At 36.7% G+C, this 19,078-nt stretch overlaps 1 protein-coding gene across 1 annotated transcript in view; it reads right to left on the bottom strand.

Annotated features, from left to right (window-relative positions):
- LOC117422345 (TALPID3 protein-like) overlaps positions 1-19,078 on the bottom strand; it is an 88,616-nt gene that overhangs the window by 5,292 nt on the left and 64,246 nt on the right. The window contains exons 9-12 of the mRNA XM_058988145.1: positions 18,504-18,660; positions 16,289-16,330; positions 15,796-15,888; positions 11,323-11,549 (exon numbers count right to left, since the gene is read on the bottom strand). Of these exons, the coding sequence (XP_058844128.1) occupies positions 11,323-11,549; positions 15,796-15,888; positions 16,289-16,330; positions 18,504-18,660 (519 nt within the window). The remainder of the gene's footprint in view (positions 1-11,322; positions 11,550-15,795; positions 15,889-16,288; positions 16,331-18,503; positions 18,661-19,078) is intronic.

The raw sequence follows: 19,078 nt of genomic DNA, 5'->3' as shown, positions 1-19,078 counted from the left end.
ATGCATGAGCAAGCCAGTCAAATCAGACACTAATAACACTGTCTCTGCTCCCTGATTGATAATATTATCAAGCCAAATCATTTCCAGATGTAGCCACACAATCTAGAAGGGCTGGCAGGACAATGCGACTTTGGCAGCCCCTTGCAAGTGATCTGGGCGTGTCTAACAGGAAACTAGGGGGGAAAATATGCTGTGAATTTTTTACATTTTAGGTCGGCCAGGGTGTCCTCGGCTCACCGCGCACCAGCGACCCCTGTAGTCTGGCCGGGTGCCTGTGGGCTTTCCTGTAAGCTACCCAGAGCTGAGTTGTCCTCCAACGCTGTAGCTCCGAGGTGTCTGCACGGTTAGTCTGCAGTGTGAAAAGAAGCGGTCGGCTGACGGCACACGCTTCGGAGGAACGCGGGTGTTCGTCTTCACCACTCCTGAGTCAGCGCGGGGGTGGTAGCGGTGAGCTGAGCCTAAAAATAATTGGATATGCCAAATTGGGAGAAAATAATAAAATAATTGGCGATTACTAAATTTTTTAAAAACATTAAAAAAGGTTAATACGGCAATTACAATTATATTTTGTATATTTCCTCACAAGCCCCTAAATGTGCTAGGTGGAATTTCCAATAAAGACATTTTAGTATTTGAATTATGATTGAGATACTGAAGTAATGCATTTGAGTTAAGGAGAAAACTGCCTGTCTGAAAAAAGTGTAGCCAAGAATAGTCAACGGTGAGATGCATGTCTGGTTCTAGTTAAAGGAAATTCCAGTTCTGATGAGGCAAATTTTGTCTGCCAGCAAAAAGCTGAAATTGGCAACAAAACAATAAAAGGAAATCAAAACTCCATATTAAAATAAAATGTTTTTCTACCAAAAAATGTATAAAAATGAGTGTGTTCCAATAAACATGACCATTGACCTCTTTCTATGTGCAAGAGCAGGATTTGACTGGCACTGTAAATATATACTGTATATAGAACCAGAGCTATGGGGGAGAACGGCAAACTTTTGTAACAGGATTTTTGATTTTGCCTGATATGGCTTGTGACAGTCTTCTTAACAGTGCCCCATGATGTGCCTTCAAGTGCCCATTATACATTCACAACCAGTTTAAAAACACATAACATTTCCCTTATTGTTATCCTGAGGAATTTAAATTTTGAAAACATGTGGTATACAGTATCTTCTACAACTTTACTAAACCCACTGTAAGTGAATGATTCATTGGGCGTAATTTTTTTTGTTTTTCTAATATTTCCTTGAAATTGAAAAACAATATTCTTGAAGCCTCAGGACTGTGTCAGAAGAGGTTAGTGAAGAAAATAGGAAAAGGCAGTATATTCAATGCTACATCTATTTACTTTCATTCATAACCTACAGCCCTCCATAATAAAATCTTAGCTAAACTAAAGGAACTTTTTTTGTCACTTTGTTGCAATATTTGTATGCAAGGCTAAGAAGATTATTTCTTTAATACAATTAATAAATGTGCTTTTTAAAGACTTTCTTTTTTACATTTACAGGGTATGTTCATTTTTATTGTCTTTTTTATATGATCATTTTCATAAGGAATAAACAGATAATATATTTCAAAAACATCAAACCATTAGAACAGTTAATCGTTCTGTTTTACTTTCCTTCAGCTCTGCAGTATGTAGCAGCAATAAGCCAAGTTCCTTCCCAATCTTTATTTCTGATCACAAGTACATTTAACAGCTCTCTTCAATACAGTCATACATCCACGTCACCCTGAGCTAGATATTGAGCCAACTATGTCTCTATCCACAAACCCAATCAACATTATGCCTCACTATAATAAAACAAATGGCTTTAATAGTTTGCTAAGCTAATTTACTAGTGCCCTGTAAAAAAAAAAAAAAGTACAGTGCATAGATTGAGCATCAGTAAACTGATAGAAAGAAAGTTGTGTGTAAAGCTGTGCACTGAAGATACAGGGACAGTTACACAGAATCACACATTGTGATACATAGGGCTCCTCTGCATGGCTTTCATGCCTGGAAACAAGAGATATCCCATATGTAGACAAGATGCATGAATGTCAATCTGCAATTCTTCACTTGCCAACAATGTCATTCAACTGTAATCTTGTCCTTCAAAGTCCTCTATACAATGTAAAACACAGCTAAAGTAGATAACAGCCCTCTAATCTTGCTACTCACTCTCCTTTATATATATATGTTTTATACAATTGAATTCATATAAATGTCATCATTACCATGTACTCACAAATGATAAATGAAAGCCTCCAAAATTCATAATGCAGGCTATGACAGCCTCACGACCATTTGGGACAACTCCAATTTATTTTATCAGGCACCTAAAGACAAGTATGTGCCACAAACAAGGGACTGAAAACACAAAACAAAATTACATTTTTACTTTATCAAACCCGATTCTAATTGATTTTGAAGATGGTCATAAAAGTTTTTGTACAAGCAAATTTAGTTTGGTTGGCAAAAAACACAATTTCCAGACACAGTTCCTGGAACGTTTCTCCTGAACCATAAACCTGCATATTTATAAGCCTGACTGGGGAATTAAAGCATTACTTTCCAACTGAAACATGATAAGGCTCCCTTTAGTGGAAAGCTTCACAAAACAATCTGTTTTGTACATTCTAACGTGAGATGGAGGATCTTGGAAATGCTCAGGGATAAAGTTCACTGCTGGCTCAGACAAGGCTCTGTGCTGAGCCCAGAATTTGGACCAGATTTTTTGTGCCAAATTCTTCAGAGATTTTTAGCAATAGAAAAATAGTGCAGACTGATATTTATGAAGCCCATGCCAAAAGTCTCAGGAGCATTAACTCGATTTTTCAAAAATGCAACAACGATGAAAATTAGTTCAAATCCAGCTTAAATCATTTGGAGATCATTTTTTAGTAGTACACTGCAGAAAATAATTAATTAATAAAGGAGTGAAATAGAAGATGATGAAATATAATTGAAGAACAGCTTGTTAAAAAGTGTGTTCTGATGAAAAATATATCACATGGACACAAAGCTACATATACTGCAAGTACAGAGAATAATTTGCAGTTTTACCTGGTTGGCACTAAACACCTGGTCCATTTGTTGACAAGAATTGCCTTTGACATGGTTCACCTGCCCCAGCACCGACAATCCATGCTTTGAAAAATGATTAAGTCACTGGCACAGAACAATAAAATACAACACATTACATGTAAACTGGATACACTTTTTTAATTATATTTTTTTAAATAGATGTATGTTTATTCCAAATACAATATCTCAGTACAAGCCAAAACCATACAATGAAACACTGCCTAAATCTGCATCCTGTTCCACTTTTAACCCTGTAAGTGCTAAGTATCCACATCCTTTTTTTTCATATTCTAAAAGCATTAAAGATTAGTCATTAAAAAGGCAACAGCAGCAATCAGTAAGTTCATGTTTACATGGTATGTAATTACTAAAACACTCATTTTAAAACTGATGAACATATTGACCTATATAGGACTTTGTAGTGGGGTTGAAAATGAACCTCCAACAGAACTCAGGCAGGACCTGTGGACTGCTACACTACATGTGGTAATTCATTGCCGGTTACTTCAAGGGTGAATTCTGTTGTACAACATGTACATGCATTACCCTAATGTAGTACTTCAAGTAGGCAATCCTATGATCCTTAATCCATAGGACTGACAGTTTGATTCAGTATGGAATATGGGGGCAATTTACAGCTGCAAACTATTACTTCCAGCATCAAACCATGGGTCTCTCCACAGGCACTGGCACTTGTATAAAACTTTATTAAACCAATAAATACTCAAGGTGAAGCTTTTATTTTGGGCCTCGACATGCATTTGTTAGCTATGAGTCTCTAACAATAATAATCATTTTGTTTAATATGCTATTAAATCAGTATCTAAATGACAGAAAGACAAGCACCTGAACAGAATTAGCTGTTATATGGAATCTCCAGACACGTTTCTGAAGGGGTTGCTAGGTATAAGAAGTTAAAACAATTTTCTCTCTGATGATTGCTAGGTATAAGAAGTTAAAACAATTTTCTCTCTGATGATTAGATACTGTACCACTGACTGACCTAAGTCTATCTTCTCTCTATCGCATAAAAGGATATAGGAATACAATAATATTTCTTCCATGTAATCGATCAGATTTAGACAGCAGCCCGAGTCATAGATTTCCATTAAGTCTCATCAGTGTTTAAATCATCTTTTTAACATCTATGTAATTCCCAAACAATGCATTTTCAGAGACATGACCACTAAACAGTTAAATACATGGCAGATTTTAACATGTGCAGTCTCTCTACCTCACCATATGGCGTGCAGGTTTTGGGAGATTCTTGGCAGATGAAAAGACTATGAGCTCTGCTTTCTAGTCCAGTCTGGTTTGGCAGTGCAGCTGTTCCAGGCCCACCATTCCTGTTTAATGCAGTAAAGCTCCTGACCCAGCCATCATCCCCAGACCAGACGACTCAGTCTTCTCAGTTTCACCCTATAAAAATGTCGCGCAGGCTCTCCAGCTATGACACAGCCATTTGGATCCTTTTCCCTTCTCTTGATTATAGCCCAAGGTATATGGGGACTGTAATGCTTTCCATCTTGAAATATTCCTATTTTTCATTTAATGACACTTTAAAACAGGAAGACAGGGATAGATTAACCCAGCCCCCCAAGCTTCTGCCATATCCTGCAGCCTTTCCACTCTAAACACAGTGTGAAATAAACCTTTCCCTTTGGTACTTTTAAATAATGATTTCATTTAAAGTTAGACAGGATTGGCTACTGTAAGATAAAGTATACACTGCTCATTCCTACAATAATGTTTTATTAGATAGTAAGCCTTTTTTGTTAACCTAAATGGGTTAACTTAGGTCTGAGTAATTAATCACAACAAGACATCTGGCAACTTTAGTCCTTACTTAAAAAAAAAAAAAAAAAGTATGGCGACTTTACTCTTCTTTAGATGACTAATTCATTTAACGGTTGTGAATGGGAATGCTTCTATGAGATAAGCCTTTCCCATAGAGGTTTACACCTCCATTTTAGCACTTAGAAGCAGTTTCATGTCTCACTTAAAAGCAATTTCAACAACACAACGCCCCCACAACCATGAGTGTTGGCTGACGGAGTACAGAGCTGGAAGATTAGTTTGCTGAGGTTTATTTTTTTCACCACCCAACTAGTATTCAAACTTCTGACCTTGTATCAGAAATGACTACTAACTGAGCCAAGCCAACTAAAATATGTTATGAACTTTGTTAACATGGCCCCAAATAAAAAAAAAAACTGTTCCAGCCTTGACATTCTACACCTTGTGAACATATCCCTGCCAGAGCACCATCATTACTCTGCTCATACCATAAAGAGATATGTGAATTATTTTCTCATTCACTGGATTCTCAAGTCTTTGCCTCTTCTATAGACACTTATGTAGTTTACCCTAACACAACATATAAAGGCTATCCAATGCATCTCCACTAGCAATTTTGTAGAGCAATTTAAGTTGAAGTTATCTGAATTGTCGAAACATCATCATTAAACCATTATCTTTGGCAATCCGGTTAATTCAAATGTTGTCAATGAGGCAACACATGTCTCCCCCCCCCCCCCCCCCCCCAGTCAAGGATGCTCAAGGCCATTTCAACTGCAAACAGGGTCAAAATGACATGCTGAAATTAGCTTTGTTCTGGTTGTATGTCTCTCCATTAATTACCATAGTTTTCCAAATTCAAACCAGGAGAGGGTAAAAAAAAAATACATCCTTGTAATTTAATGAAGCATACAGAGCCATTTCAAAGAAAACCAGCCAAGGTAAACCGAATGGGAAGTGCACCATGTGCCTGGAGTGAGTGATTATTACTGTTGTTTAAATGCTGACTTCAATCACTTGATATTTGAGCGACTTTCTGGTGGTGAGATGGGTTGCAAACAAAAACCTTAGGATGCACATTCAAAGATCTGACATCTTAGTTACTGTAATTAGTGCAAAGAGGCTGAGCAGTGTAAAAGTACCGACTGTACTGTAGATCAGCAAAGACAATGGTTTGAGGCATAGTGCTAGATACACACACACCCGCTTGCACTAATTATAAATAATATGTTATAATGACTTGTTCAGGTGGAAATGTGATCGACTGCAGCAAAGCAAAGACAATTCTGACAGTATCTCAGAACTTAGAATAAAATTACCTGAGCATTACATTAGAGAAATTGACCTACTGTATAAATATCTATACAAAATCTGCAAACCATTTTATTCCAAAGACGATTACCACTTCATTTAGTGATCCTCCTATGATGAAACAGCAGGCAGCATCCAATCACACTAATTACTTCTTGGCTGTTGACTCTCCAATGCTATACCCAGGCTTAATTAATGCAGTTGCACTTCATGCTGCCTGAGAAAAAAAAGAATACACCTGATTTGCCAACAGATGTGCGTCTGTCTGCAAGCCAGGTGCAGGCATTGGCAGGGTCCCAGCAGGGGGAGCAACACATATAGTATACCAGGGGTCTCCATCCCAGGTCCTGGACAGCCCCAATCCTGCAGGTCTTACGGGTGTCTTTACATCATCAATGTCTAAAGATCGGGAGTGTTCATCTTGACTAATTAAGCCAATAACTGGTTCAATTAAGTAACTGAGAGCTTGGTTGAAATGAAAACCAGAAGACACTGTAGGACCAGGGTTGGGAGACCCCTGCAGTATACTTTACTTTCAAATTACTGTTCTGCAAACACTGGGGAGTCAGTGTGCCTGCGCTTTTCAGCTTTTGAGAGCAATAAGCTTTCATCCAGCTTTGTCAGAATTTTTTTTTGTCCTTTTTGGAAAAAGGAATATAAAAATTAAAACAAGAAATCAAAAACATTTTGTAAAAATTAAATATGTGGTTTTCAGTTTTGTAATATATTTTATATAAATATTACAAACACCCACTCCATTGCATGACAGTGTTTTCCACCTCTGCATTATGGTTACCTCTAACTAAATAACACAACAAACAGCTGTATGCTCAGACTGAGAACATATTTTATTTATACAGTATGTCCAGGAGCTCCACTAGCATATATTAAAATAGCATGAATAGCCATGTCATTAAATTGTAATAACGGGGTACATGGTAACTACTGTCGAATTACATGTAAATTGCCTTTTTGAACACATTTATTCCACTAGTAGTTACAATGTAAGAGCAGGGCATGTAATCTAAAGTGTAGCCAAACTTCTATCAAAAGATCCACATATAAGGGAAGCAATCTTGAGGTTATTATTTGCAGACTGCCGTTGTGAACATGTCAGCATGTCATCCCTAGACATGTATTCAACAACACGAACAGGATCTGGCCAGGACTTGCTTTAGTAAGGGGTGAACACCTGCTACCTGAAGCAGAGTCTCACAGTAATCCATCAAAATGCTGCTTTTTATGTTCTGGATTTGAAAAGTATTACCTGCTAAAAGCCTGCTGTAGATGTTACTGATGATTAATAACTGGAATGCATGCATCGCCTGACCGGGGGTTTTGTAAAGCATGCTTAGCTAGGTAATGACATATCTGAAAGAGTACAGGTTGTAAAGGATGCTTTGAAATGAGTTAATGCTAAAGAAATTGAGCTTCACTCTGATTACCTGATTACATAGGGTGTGTAGAAGTTTCAGTGAAAGCACACACACACATTTTTATATTATAAGCTGTTTGTCAATATTTTTTCTGTCATTCACAAAGTGTGTATCCTGTTCTCACATGTGTGTGTCTGTGTTGCATACAGCTAGGGACTAAGACCAAGTTAAAAGTAGGCAATGTGAAATGAGCTGGAAATGGTGGCAATAGTGTTGTAGACACTTGGGCGTCTACAACACGACAGGCAGCACACCAAGTGTCATTAACATATGTCTTGGGTTGGCTACTACTGTACTACAAATATGCAACTGCTGTCACAAGGTCATTAATGAGGTGAACAGCTGGAAGGGGCTGAGCAGGATTGAGCTTATAAGACTATTTTGGCTGAGAAAGAGTTAAGCACACAGTCAGTCGAGAGCTACCCATTAGGATCTGTCTGACCCGAAAAAAACTAGGGCTGACATCTGAAGGAACATTCTGAGAGCAGAACAAATGAGAAATTCAACAACAGCTGATTCATGCACATGGGTACAAGCAGTCTCCTTGAACCTGCCTCAGAAACAGACTAATGTTCTGTAATGAATATCAGCCGTTAACCCTTAACTACAATGCCAAACAGTATTACCTCTCCTGAAGAACATTTAAAATGTCATATTACCACTAACAGTGAACACCCAATAATATCAGTAAGCCACACAATTTGGCACAAAAGGCCTAAAAAAATACAGCTCTTGACACCAGATCCTCATCCAATCTCATATTTTTTTTACTGGAACTTGAAACTACTACTCTATTTTCACATTGAAATAAAAGGGATCCTTGCTATAATGTTTACTTATTAACCCTCACCAAAAGTAAAATGAAGTCCTGTGCCAGTTTAATAATGTATTAACAGTGAATTAATAATATGTGATTTGTTAATTTAATTTAAATATTGTTTCACATTCACAGCATGAGTTATTATTTTCCCTAAATACCCATTACCTAGCTAAATAGTTAATTGAGTTTGGCTGTAAGGAAGCAATCAGCCATTTGTCACTTTGGCTAATATTTTGGAATAGGGTCTGTTTTAAGCAGTAATCCTGCTGTGTCTTGCTATATTTATATACAGGATGATTAGAAAGTTGGTGCACTGATGTGGTAAACTTACTTTCGAATCACCATGTATATTGCAACCTATAGTAGATCTGATTATTTTATCCCCTGAAAATCGAATTACTTATCAGCTCTACACAACTAAATGAACTTAAAAACCCATTATGACAGGGGCTTATGGTGCAAAACATGAAATATGTTTACATTTTATTTGATAGATAAATAAATAGATGGACAGACACATCAATATATAGGGTCAGTGAACAGATAGAAAGATTAATAGATTGACCAAGCAGGGCTGGCTGCAAGAGGATCAAAGGGCATTCACACTGTAGACATATATAGAGTAGATAAATAAGACAGACAGACAATGATTCAATAGACAGACAAATGTACTGTATTGAACAAATTACCAGTTCTAAATATATATTTATGTAAAGAGAATTAAACAATATCAGGTTCATTACCTATTTATTTCCTCCAGCATTACTGGGCTTGGAGCAGTTTACCTAAAATCCAAAAGTTCTTGGCACACATCCTTCAATTTTACACACCAAGTCCTATTCCACATCATGTATTAAATGTATTATCGGGCTCCTGTGTGGTAAACACTTCCTTGACATCTGCCAATCAATCTGATTGTTTTGTTTGCCTTAACCTGCTGAAGCTTGGAGGACACTCTGAGGGCAACTGTCAGTCAAGCCATTCAAATGGTCTTGACGTTAAATATGCTGCAAAGCCAATCAGCCCTTTAGGTTTTAGAACCTTTTTTTTTCTTTTCTGTTTCCTGCCCAATAATGTTACACGGAATGGCAACAGTCAGGGCTGTTGCACTGAACTCGAATTATACTGAAAGGAGGAATAGAAATGACTTTATATTCTGTCAGATATAACAAGCTGTACTGTATATTCTCTCCTCCACTATCCAAACAAAAACGTCTGCAAAGAGCCTCTTGAAGTAAGAATTTAACATGACACAATAAAAAAAATGACTTTGAAAAATGTTCAATACAGAATAACAGGTTACCAATGCAGTAATTATTTTGTGACAAAGGTCTTGTACAGTGTGGAAGAGCAAGCACAGAGAGAGAGAGAGAGAGAGAGAGAGAGAGAGAGAGATATTTGTGGTTCATCATGGCTATGAGCACACACTACTCTTAAATATCTTTTTATCTGAAGGTTTTTTGCTTAGAAAGTCAGAGACTTAACAGAATTATTTGGAGAAAAGGTAACAAACACTTACATTTACATCTTCCATATAGGGTTCTATACTATTTATCTAAGCAGTGACAGATCAAAATCTTGCGTTTTACATATTTTTACAGAGAGAAATACACAAAAGAGACTGACAGGCACCGTTAGATATTTATTTCGAATAACCGCGGTACGCAAAGGAACCTATTTAAATTATTTAAACAGTGACGCTAATTAAAAATTAAAGCAACTAAATAGACCTATGATGTCCTGTCCAGACTTCCACTGTGAACCACAGGGGGCGCTGTGTTTCACCAATTTACAACAATGAACATGGAAAAGTAGCAAAAGGGGTGACTATATGGAAATGGTTACTTTTCATGACAATTTAGGTGTCTCTTTCATCCTAATTTGTTTAGCTTCAATGCACTACAATATTACAAAACAACATACAGGTGTTTCTTGTATCCCATACAAACACGATTAAACTAAAAGTCTGATTAAAAGAGTAATTCAAGACAGAGAGCTTCAAGATATTCTATGGGGACATTATGTTATGCTTATTTAGAATGAATGAAACTGGTGGTAAACACCAGAACTAATCTAACATCCTACTTGTAACTTTTACACCATGTCAGTGTTAAGATGACATGGAAAGTAGGCCTGACCTTTTACAGCATCAGATTCTTGAAAGCACACTGAGGGGGCTTTTATGGATAATGAATCGATTTGTCACAATAGCATGGTTGAGGGCTGAAACAGCACAAAGCAAAATAACACACTCAAATCACTGCTCTGGGGTTCAGAAACAACAGGGAAAAAAAACCCAAAAAACAGAAAGACAAAACTGGAGATCGGAATACTGGCTATTGGGAACATTTTTAAGTACATTAGTAACAAACATACCCTGCCACAGCTGAAAATACAAGATCACCGTGACGTACATCCACCATACGCACGACGTTGTAAGGTCCCTCGTATTTTGCCAGATTCTGATACTGCCAATAACTTGCTTAAAAATGTCTTACCCGAGTTTCATCAAAAGCATTCCACACTACATAAACACCACCAGTATGCAAGCTCCTAGGATACATTCTGCAGACACCATTAGTATCTTTTTTTAAAATTTCTTTAAAAAAAATCCACATTCACAGAAAGGAGAGAGAATTTTGTACTTTGTAGCAACTATTTCCTTAAAAAGCAAGATGTACATTTACCAGATTTGTGTTCTCTTCTTGTTGACATGTGCTACTCAGTACTGAATAACCCACATTTTTGAAAACACAAGTGTAATTTTAAAGTATATGAAGAGTATTCACGTTATCATAGGCAAGCAGTGCTTACATCGTTAATCAGTGCTACACTTCTGTAATGTGAATTGGGAATGAGTCTGCTATAGCGCTAGTCCATACCTGTTGGTTGACAAAGCCTCAATCTGAGAGTGTAGGGCAGCTCCATCTTTTGCCCGCATAATGGCTTCCAAGTTTTCTTCAAGGACTTTCTTGTTGTTCTTCACTTCTCGCAGTATCCTTTCAGCATCTTCAAACATGGACTTGGGGGCCTTGGATTTCTGGAGAAAAGAGGGCTGAGGGAGCTGGGGCAGGTCTGCAATATCCATGAGGGGAGCAGCCCCTGCAAGCTGAAATCAAAGATGAAGTTTAAGATACCCAATGGATTGCGTCATGTTTTTAATAATGACAATGACAACAATAATAAATCATACTAATACTAATAATACTAATAATAATAACTAATTACTATTTTACAATTTGGTACACATTCCCGGCCACCTGTGTTTAACAGGTAGTAACTACACCTTTAAACTTCTAGAAAACCTAGACTGCAGAACAATTTCAGCAGCTAGAAGCACAAGGTCAATACAGATCAGGCTTTGTTTAAAATGCCTAGTGTATAATAATGTAAGTCTGGGTTTTTCAGCCCTTTCCCATAAACCTGAAATACATTTTATCAATAGCATATTTTACTAAAAGCTTTTTTCATGACAGCCTCTATTTTACAATTAAAAGGCTCAGAAATGAAAATATGTCACCCTCGAAAAAGAGGTTAAAGGATTTTACAGCCCTCCATTAGGTTTGCACTGCATTAAGTCTTAATGGTTATTCAGTATATTCATAATACTTGGCTAGATATATTTTTAACAAATGCTGATAGTAAAAATGCCCAGATAATAATTAATAATATATGCGTCTTATCTAGTTATTGACATTACAATGGAGATTTTATTCACAACCCTTCATATTTATTTGTTTTTTTCTCTTTAGTAAATGAGGGTAACAACCAAATTCCTTATGTCAGTAACAATCATTTTAATTTTGTATCTATATTTTTAAGGTTTGCTAGAATAAATACTGTAATACTATCAAAACATTCCCAATAGCTGGCACCCAACAGATTCACAACTTTTCCATTCCTGGAAAACATTTTTATGTTTCCTATCACATCCTGGATTTCCAGAATGTCTGGAAACCCAGCCAAAGAGCTTTTGAGGTTCCAAGGTCTTCAAGCTCACTGCTCCTCACTGTTAGCAGCCCTTCAAAGCTGGCTTCCTCCCAAATTGTCTGAGACTTCCAGCTGTTGATAACAAGCCTGACTTCTGCAAAAGCTGCATAACACACCCTGAGCTTACAGATTTGCCTCCCTTCTGTTCTTATTAAGATGATTATATGTCTTCCTGTACCTAAACAGTGTCCCCATGCTTAATGCACAGAAGAGTACAAATTTACAGAGCATTGGGGCAGGTAAGTTATTGAGGAAAAAAAAAGTTATATAAATGTATATATTTTTAGTAGTTATTTGGTATTCATTAAGGGTGAGTATCCAGTTTAAGGTTACTTGCACTTAAGCTAACTCACTGCAATATCTTTTCCTGTACACCCACTGTGCATATAGATTCAGAATACATTCGTAATGACTGATTAACATATTCATCCTGTAAGGTTCATGTAATTGATTAGGTTATTATCTTTCCAGGAACACTACCAACAGTCTACACTGCCATGTCACCAAGCAACCAGGCAACATGACTCAAGTGTCAAGGACTAAACTAAAATAAATAAATACAAAACCCAAACCAAGCCATATTTATGTGATCTACAACTTAACAATTAGAAGAATTTAACATGGTACGCTGTCCTATATTAGATTACTGGAGAGCAGATTAAATAACCATACCATACCATACCAGTTGTATTAATGTGTCTTTCAAGTACAAGCCTGCAGAAGCTCAACAGTGCTAGTTAAAGAAAATTCTGATCGAAATAGCTTAGACTTAAAACTATTGACTGTCTGTTCATTCCAAGTTCCTAAGTTGTGAAGCATGACAGCTCAAACTCCTGGCACCATAATTCTTAATTAGGAATCTTGGGACTACCAGAAGGCTTTGTTTGCTGGTCTCAAACTGTGGTCAGGGACACATGGAGTAAGCAGCTCAGATATGCAGAACCAATGTATCAGGCAGCTTTAAAAAAAGAGGAGTAGAATAGCAAGACAATGCAAAATTTACTGGTAACAAGCGCTAAGAGCTCAGAGTAATGCGTTGAGGAGATTTAGTTTGCGCAATTTAGTGAATAATCTTTAGCAATTCTAAACACTGAGATTCATGTCCAGAATATATCAACTAAATGAAATGAAGTATTTCATTTGGCGAAGGAGCTAAGCATGGTAATTAAATACTTAAATGAGAGGAAAGAACAAAAAAGCCTTAACACAACAAAGGGCCACATTTTATTCTCGTCAATGCTTAAATGAAATACAAGCACTTTTCCTCGGTGTGGACGCTCCCGCTGAGCGCTCTTGTTTGGGTTGCCAGGGGATTTACTTATCCTCCGGAGTGCTGGTAAGCAGTACTCATTTTAGATAAACATCTAGGCAGATATCTAGTTCACACCCACACACTAAGTAGTTTTATCTCCACCTGTTATCTTTTTGACAATTCCATCCCAGTGGCTGTGACATTTCCTATCAGTTTAGGATACAGAAAGCAATGTCAAAGCAATGTCACTATCGGGGTGTAAATCATATATGTAGGTGATTTTGTTAGGATTTCACTTATTAAAGATGTTACAAGCATTCATTTAAAATATATATAAAAAATAAACTGCATTATTGCAGCATTTTGGTTTGTGATTACATGGCAGGTTCAATCCATCAATCCAATAGAATTAAAACTAATAGCGCAGTATTTACCTTTTATCAATTCAGACTCCCATTACATTCTGTTTGTTTTACTGTACACATTAGGACTATCTATCTATCTATCTATATATCTATCTATCTATCTATCTATCTGTCTATCATCAGCAGCCTTTTTCAATCCACTGTTGGATGAAGGCCTCCTGTTGTTGGTACATATACTTGGATGACCTGAAGTTCATTCTTCCTCTATGATGCGCTGTCAATCTCTACTACGTTATTCTCAATCATTCATCATTGACCATGACACAATTGAGTGACTATGACTGAAACATATTCACTTAATCATCTAATTAGTGAGACAGCTGATTCAACACTGGATATGGAGTGATTTCAGCTGTTGAATTGCAAGCTTCAATAAAAGCAATAAAGAAAATCACAGAAAAAAACCCAAAAAGAAACAACATCATCTGTCAAGAGAGCAGCGCCTTTGTGCAATCGGCATGTTGGAGGCTGGACTAGGGCAGCGAACTGTGGCTCGCCGTCTTGGGTGCTCACAGGCAGCAATTTTAAACCTGGCAAGATAGTATAACCAGACACACTCTGTCAATGACAAGCCACGAACTGGGAGACCAAGAGTCACAACACCTCCCCAAGATCGACCGATCATTTTGCAGCATCTTCATGATGTCAATTGTTAATCAACACAATAAAAAGTCACTGCACCTGCTCTAAAACAGAGTTTGTCATTTTTCGATCACATCTAGTGAATTTTATCCAAATATAAGCGATAAGTTTCTTTTGATGCTCCGTACATATGTTTGTATATCCCTCCTAAGCTTTAACATGCAAGGCACAATGGGGTGTATTCAACTGATCTGGTGTTTTCAAGCATGCCTGTTCTAGATGAGTGGTCCATTGTCTGAACATCTTCTTGATACATTTTACAAAGCGAAATCACTGTATTACTGTTCCACTGTGCAGCACTAAATAAAATGTTTAACAAAATGTAGGATTCAGCCGCTATGGATTTGTTTAACGTACAGGGAATCAATAATGTATCCGTCTATTCGACTTTGCTATTTTTAGACTGATTAAAATGACTTGAAACACGCTATTCAGCTCATTGTGTTCTGTCACATTGGTATTATTTTTTATTGGTTGTCATTTTGCATGTTTATCTGTCACAAAGTAAAATATGCAAACCGACAGCAGAAACATCACACTGGGTAGGGTCAAATCCTCATTAAGCATGTCAAAACTCAAAAATGTCAAAATTAGATGATTCAAATGTTGTGTAGATTTTGGCTATGCATAATAATGCCCTCGATCCCACATTTTGAATAAATCTAATCTAAATCAAAGCATTCTAAATGGTCAGCAAAAAAATATTTACAGTAAAGCAGATGATTTATCTTTTTATTGGAACGTTTATCTTCACATCTGTCATGATATGTTATTTTGTTATATAATTTTTTTAAAACAAATTGTTAGTGTTAATGTTGTTATACATTTTGTTAATTGGGATCAAATTGCACTTTACTCTTCAAACATGTTTAGATTGAGGACCTTGTGTAATACACACACATTTATCTCACACCTTGAACATTTAGTGTGAATCTAGTTTCAGTGCAGAAGAAAATCACCAATAACTTGTCAGTGACAATCAACAGGTATTAAAGGCTGGAGAGAAAAGCCGAGATAAGCAGGTGCTGGTTGCCATGGAAACTCACCAGAGGCTGCTGAAGAGGCGTTGGATCGATAGCTTTGTGGCTCATGTTCTGCCTAGCCTGCACACTCTGTTCCATTGTAAATGTGTCATGAAGCTGGAGCAGTAAATTCAAGTTATAAAAAAGATCAGTCAATACATAATTAATTTAGTTTACTGTTGGTGTGCTGATAAATTAGTCTTCAGAAAATCATAAAATTAACTCCAATAGCTGGTTCAAGCTACACATCAGCAAGCCCCCTCAGTGTTTACTGAGAACGGCTTTATAATACTGAAATTGGGAAGCATTTATTTTCTGTATTTACAGTACATAGTATTATATATTAGATTTAGGTTTTACAATTAATTAGTATAGCAATGTAAATCAGAATGCAGTATATTACAGGACCATTCTCTGTAGCATGCTGGCTAGGAGCAGGCTGTATAATTTCAATACTTATGAATCATAAATTACAACAAATCTTAAAAAAAAAATTAAAATAAAATAAAAAACCAACCTTGGAGTGGTGTTGCACACTTGGTTTCCATTGCTGTCCTTCCTAAATAAAACACAAAACTCTTTAACCTTGTGATCCGCCAATCTTTCAAAAGGAGGTTCACTGAACACTGTCCGTTTTTTTCCACAGTTATTCCAAATTAGTCATAATATCTATATCCAGTCCTGGCCAGACATACCAATGCATTGATTTACTCTGTACACACCAAAAAGATTAATATGAAATATTACAAAAACATATTACAACATATAATACAATGGTAAAACATCAGCTAAATATGTATCATAGAAGATCATTTTGTGTATTTTATTTTGGAAGAGCTCATTCTAGATTTCAATATTCAATACAGTTACTATTATTACCTTATTAAATGTTGAGAAAATGTGTGAGGTCTACTTCTATAAAATGTCTATTAATGACTATTAATTAGATTACTAAACTAAATTATTCTACAAAGAAACATTACCACTACAGCTGACTCTGTTTCAAAAAGACCCATTTTAGGTTTTATCAATTTCATACACAGAAGCTGTATGCTGACCTACATTTCACTGTAATGTGTGTGTTCCTTACTAAAGAACAAGAGAGATAGAGAGAGTGAGATAAGAACATACAAAATAACAGTGGCATTACACAGCAGTGCAGGTCTGTCTTATAATGGCCATCATCATCGGTAAGCCAGTTCTGCAGCACCCACAATGCATACAGATAGAAACAATAACTATGTAAATCTCTGCATTGACAATGGTATTGCTAATGTGTAATTTTGCATGTTTTTTTTCTTTATTTATGATTCCAGAATGATGGAATTTTAAGTACTGTAGTAATTCCGTGCCCAGAAAATAAATGTATCTCTCTGATTTAAATAGATGGAAATAGGATGGGCATGCAGTGAAGAGAAGCTGGCTTCCTAATCTATTCATAAAAAAAAAGGAAATCTTCTGCGTCTTCATTGAAATACAACCCACAGTTCTCATCAAGGTTATGGTGCAATTCAATGTCTTTTTCCTCTACTTGAGTACTGATGTTGACATTGGCCCCCAAAAATCTGTGTTTCTGCGGTATGTAATTTACATTGTACTGGAGATATTTCATTTCTAACTCAGTCCCAATCAAGCCAACATCTTTCATGCGAGTTACAATAATTAAAACAGACAATGATAAAATCAGGCAGATAATAGCAATGCTACTACACCTACACACAGTACAGCAGAATAACAATTCTGTATAGTACTGTGTGTATGGTAGTATATGTACATACAAGTGTAGCACAAACAATGCATTTGATGTAAGAATTCAAAAACGTATTTTATTTTACCTCAATATTTTTTGCAAGTTAAAGGAGATGATTTTCTTATTAGCCCTACGGGTTTCCAGCGACTTTACATTTTATGATTTGCCAGTGAACTTGCCCTTTGATTTCATCTGTGTTTTATTTATGCATTTCTATTAAAAACAAATCTTTACCCTGGGCTATAATGTCTGTGAAGATCTGGCTGCTGACTTAAACGCCCTGGGGATTTGTTGTGGGGGTTGCTTGGCTTCCATTCTCTGCTCTTTCAGTATCACACTCCTAATTTATTGTAACCCTTTGTATGTGAAATTGCAGGTTTGAGGCTGGTGAATTTGCGAAGGGGCTTGTTAGTTTGTATATACAATTTACTGTCAACATGGCTTTCTCGTGAATAAACTGTGAATCAATGTAAGTGAGCACAACATTCAAAACTTTTCCATATTGTTCTGACATTCACTTTCAGTTGCCAAACGGGTGATTTAATTAAAAAAAAAAAAAAAAAAAAAAAACACCTCCTGAACCTCCATGACTCACAATAGCCATGAGACATGAAAACATATTTTAACTATTAGATTTGCATTTGAGGCAGCAGTGTGGAGTAGTGGTTAGGGCTCTGGACTCTTGACCGGAGGGTTGTGGGTTCAATCCCTGGTGGGGTGACACTGCTGCTGTACCCTTGAGCAAGGTACTTTACCTAGATTGCTCCAGTAAAAACCCAACTGTATAAAGTTGATGGGTAATTGTATGTAAAAATAATGTGTAAAAAAGAATGTAATTGTATGTAAAAATAATGCGTTATCTTGTAACAGTTGTAAGTCGCCCTGGATAAGGGCGTCTGCTAAGAAATAAATAATAATAATAATAATAATTGCACTGGCCTAAGGAGAGGGTGGGCGGGGAGGAGTGCTTTTCTCTTCTTACCTGCAACAGGCCTTGCATCTCGTTCTTCAGTCTGCCAAGGTTGTGAAGCACATCAGTGGCTTTCTGTACAGCTGTGCTGGTAGCTACCTCGGCCTGGCCCGAACCCCTAGAGGGGGGTTCAAAAGCTGGAAAGGATTCAGTCAGCAGGCTGCCAGAGCTGGAAGAGGAAAACAAATGACATTCACCATCTAAAAGATGACAGCACCTGCATACTGATGCTGCTCTGCAGTCCCTCTTTCATCACTGCACTCCATTCTCAATTTAAAAGGTCCTTTGTCCACCTTGTGTACTACCGCATACCTAGGTTCAGATGTCACCTTCATTGAACAAACACAAGGTGACTTGGAAGATGTGACAATTGCGTTTAAATGACTATTTCTATATGAGTCATAATTTTTATACTGAAATACTGGTCTATTTTTTCTTTTATTGCAGCTATTTTAACCTTTTCCTGTTGTAAGTCACACTACCATACAGCAACTTTTAATGTTAACAATGGATGAATCACAACAATACTATGCACAATCATTTATGAACAGGTATTATATAGCACTCTTTTTATACAAAGTCTCCAA

The sequence above is a fragment of the Acipenser ruthenus genome, chromosome 15, assembly GCF_902713425.1.
Source record: "Acipenser ruthenus chromosome 15, fAciRut3.2 maternal haplotype, whole genome shotgun sequence".
Taxonomy (NCBI): Eukaryota; Metazoa; Chordata; class Actinopteri; order Acipenseriformes; family Acipenseridae; genus Acipenser; species Acipenser ruthenus.
Note: the sequence above shows the minus strand (reverse complement) of the source record. Positions and strands in the feature narration are given on the sequence as shown.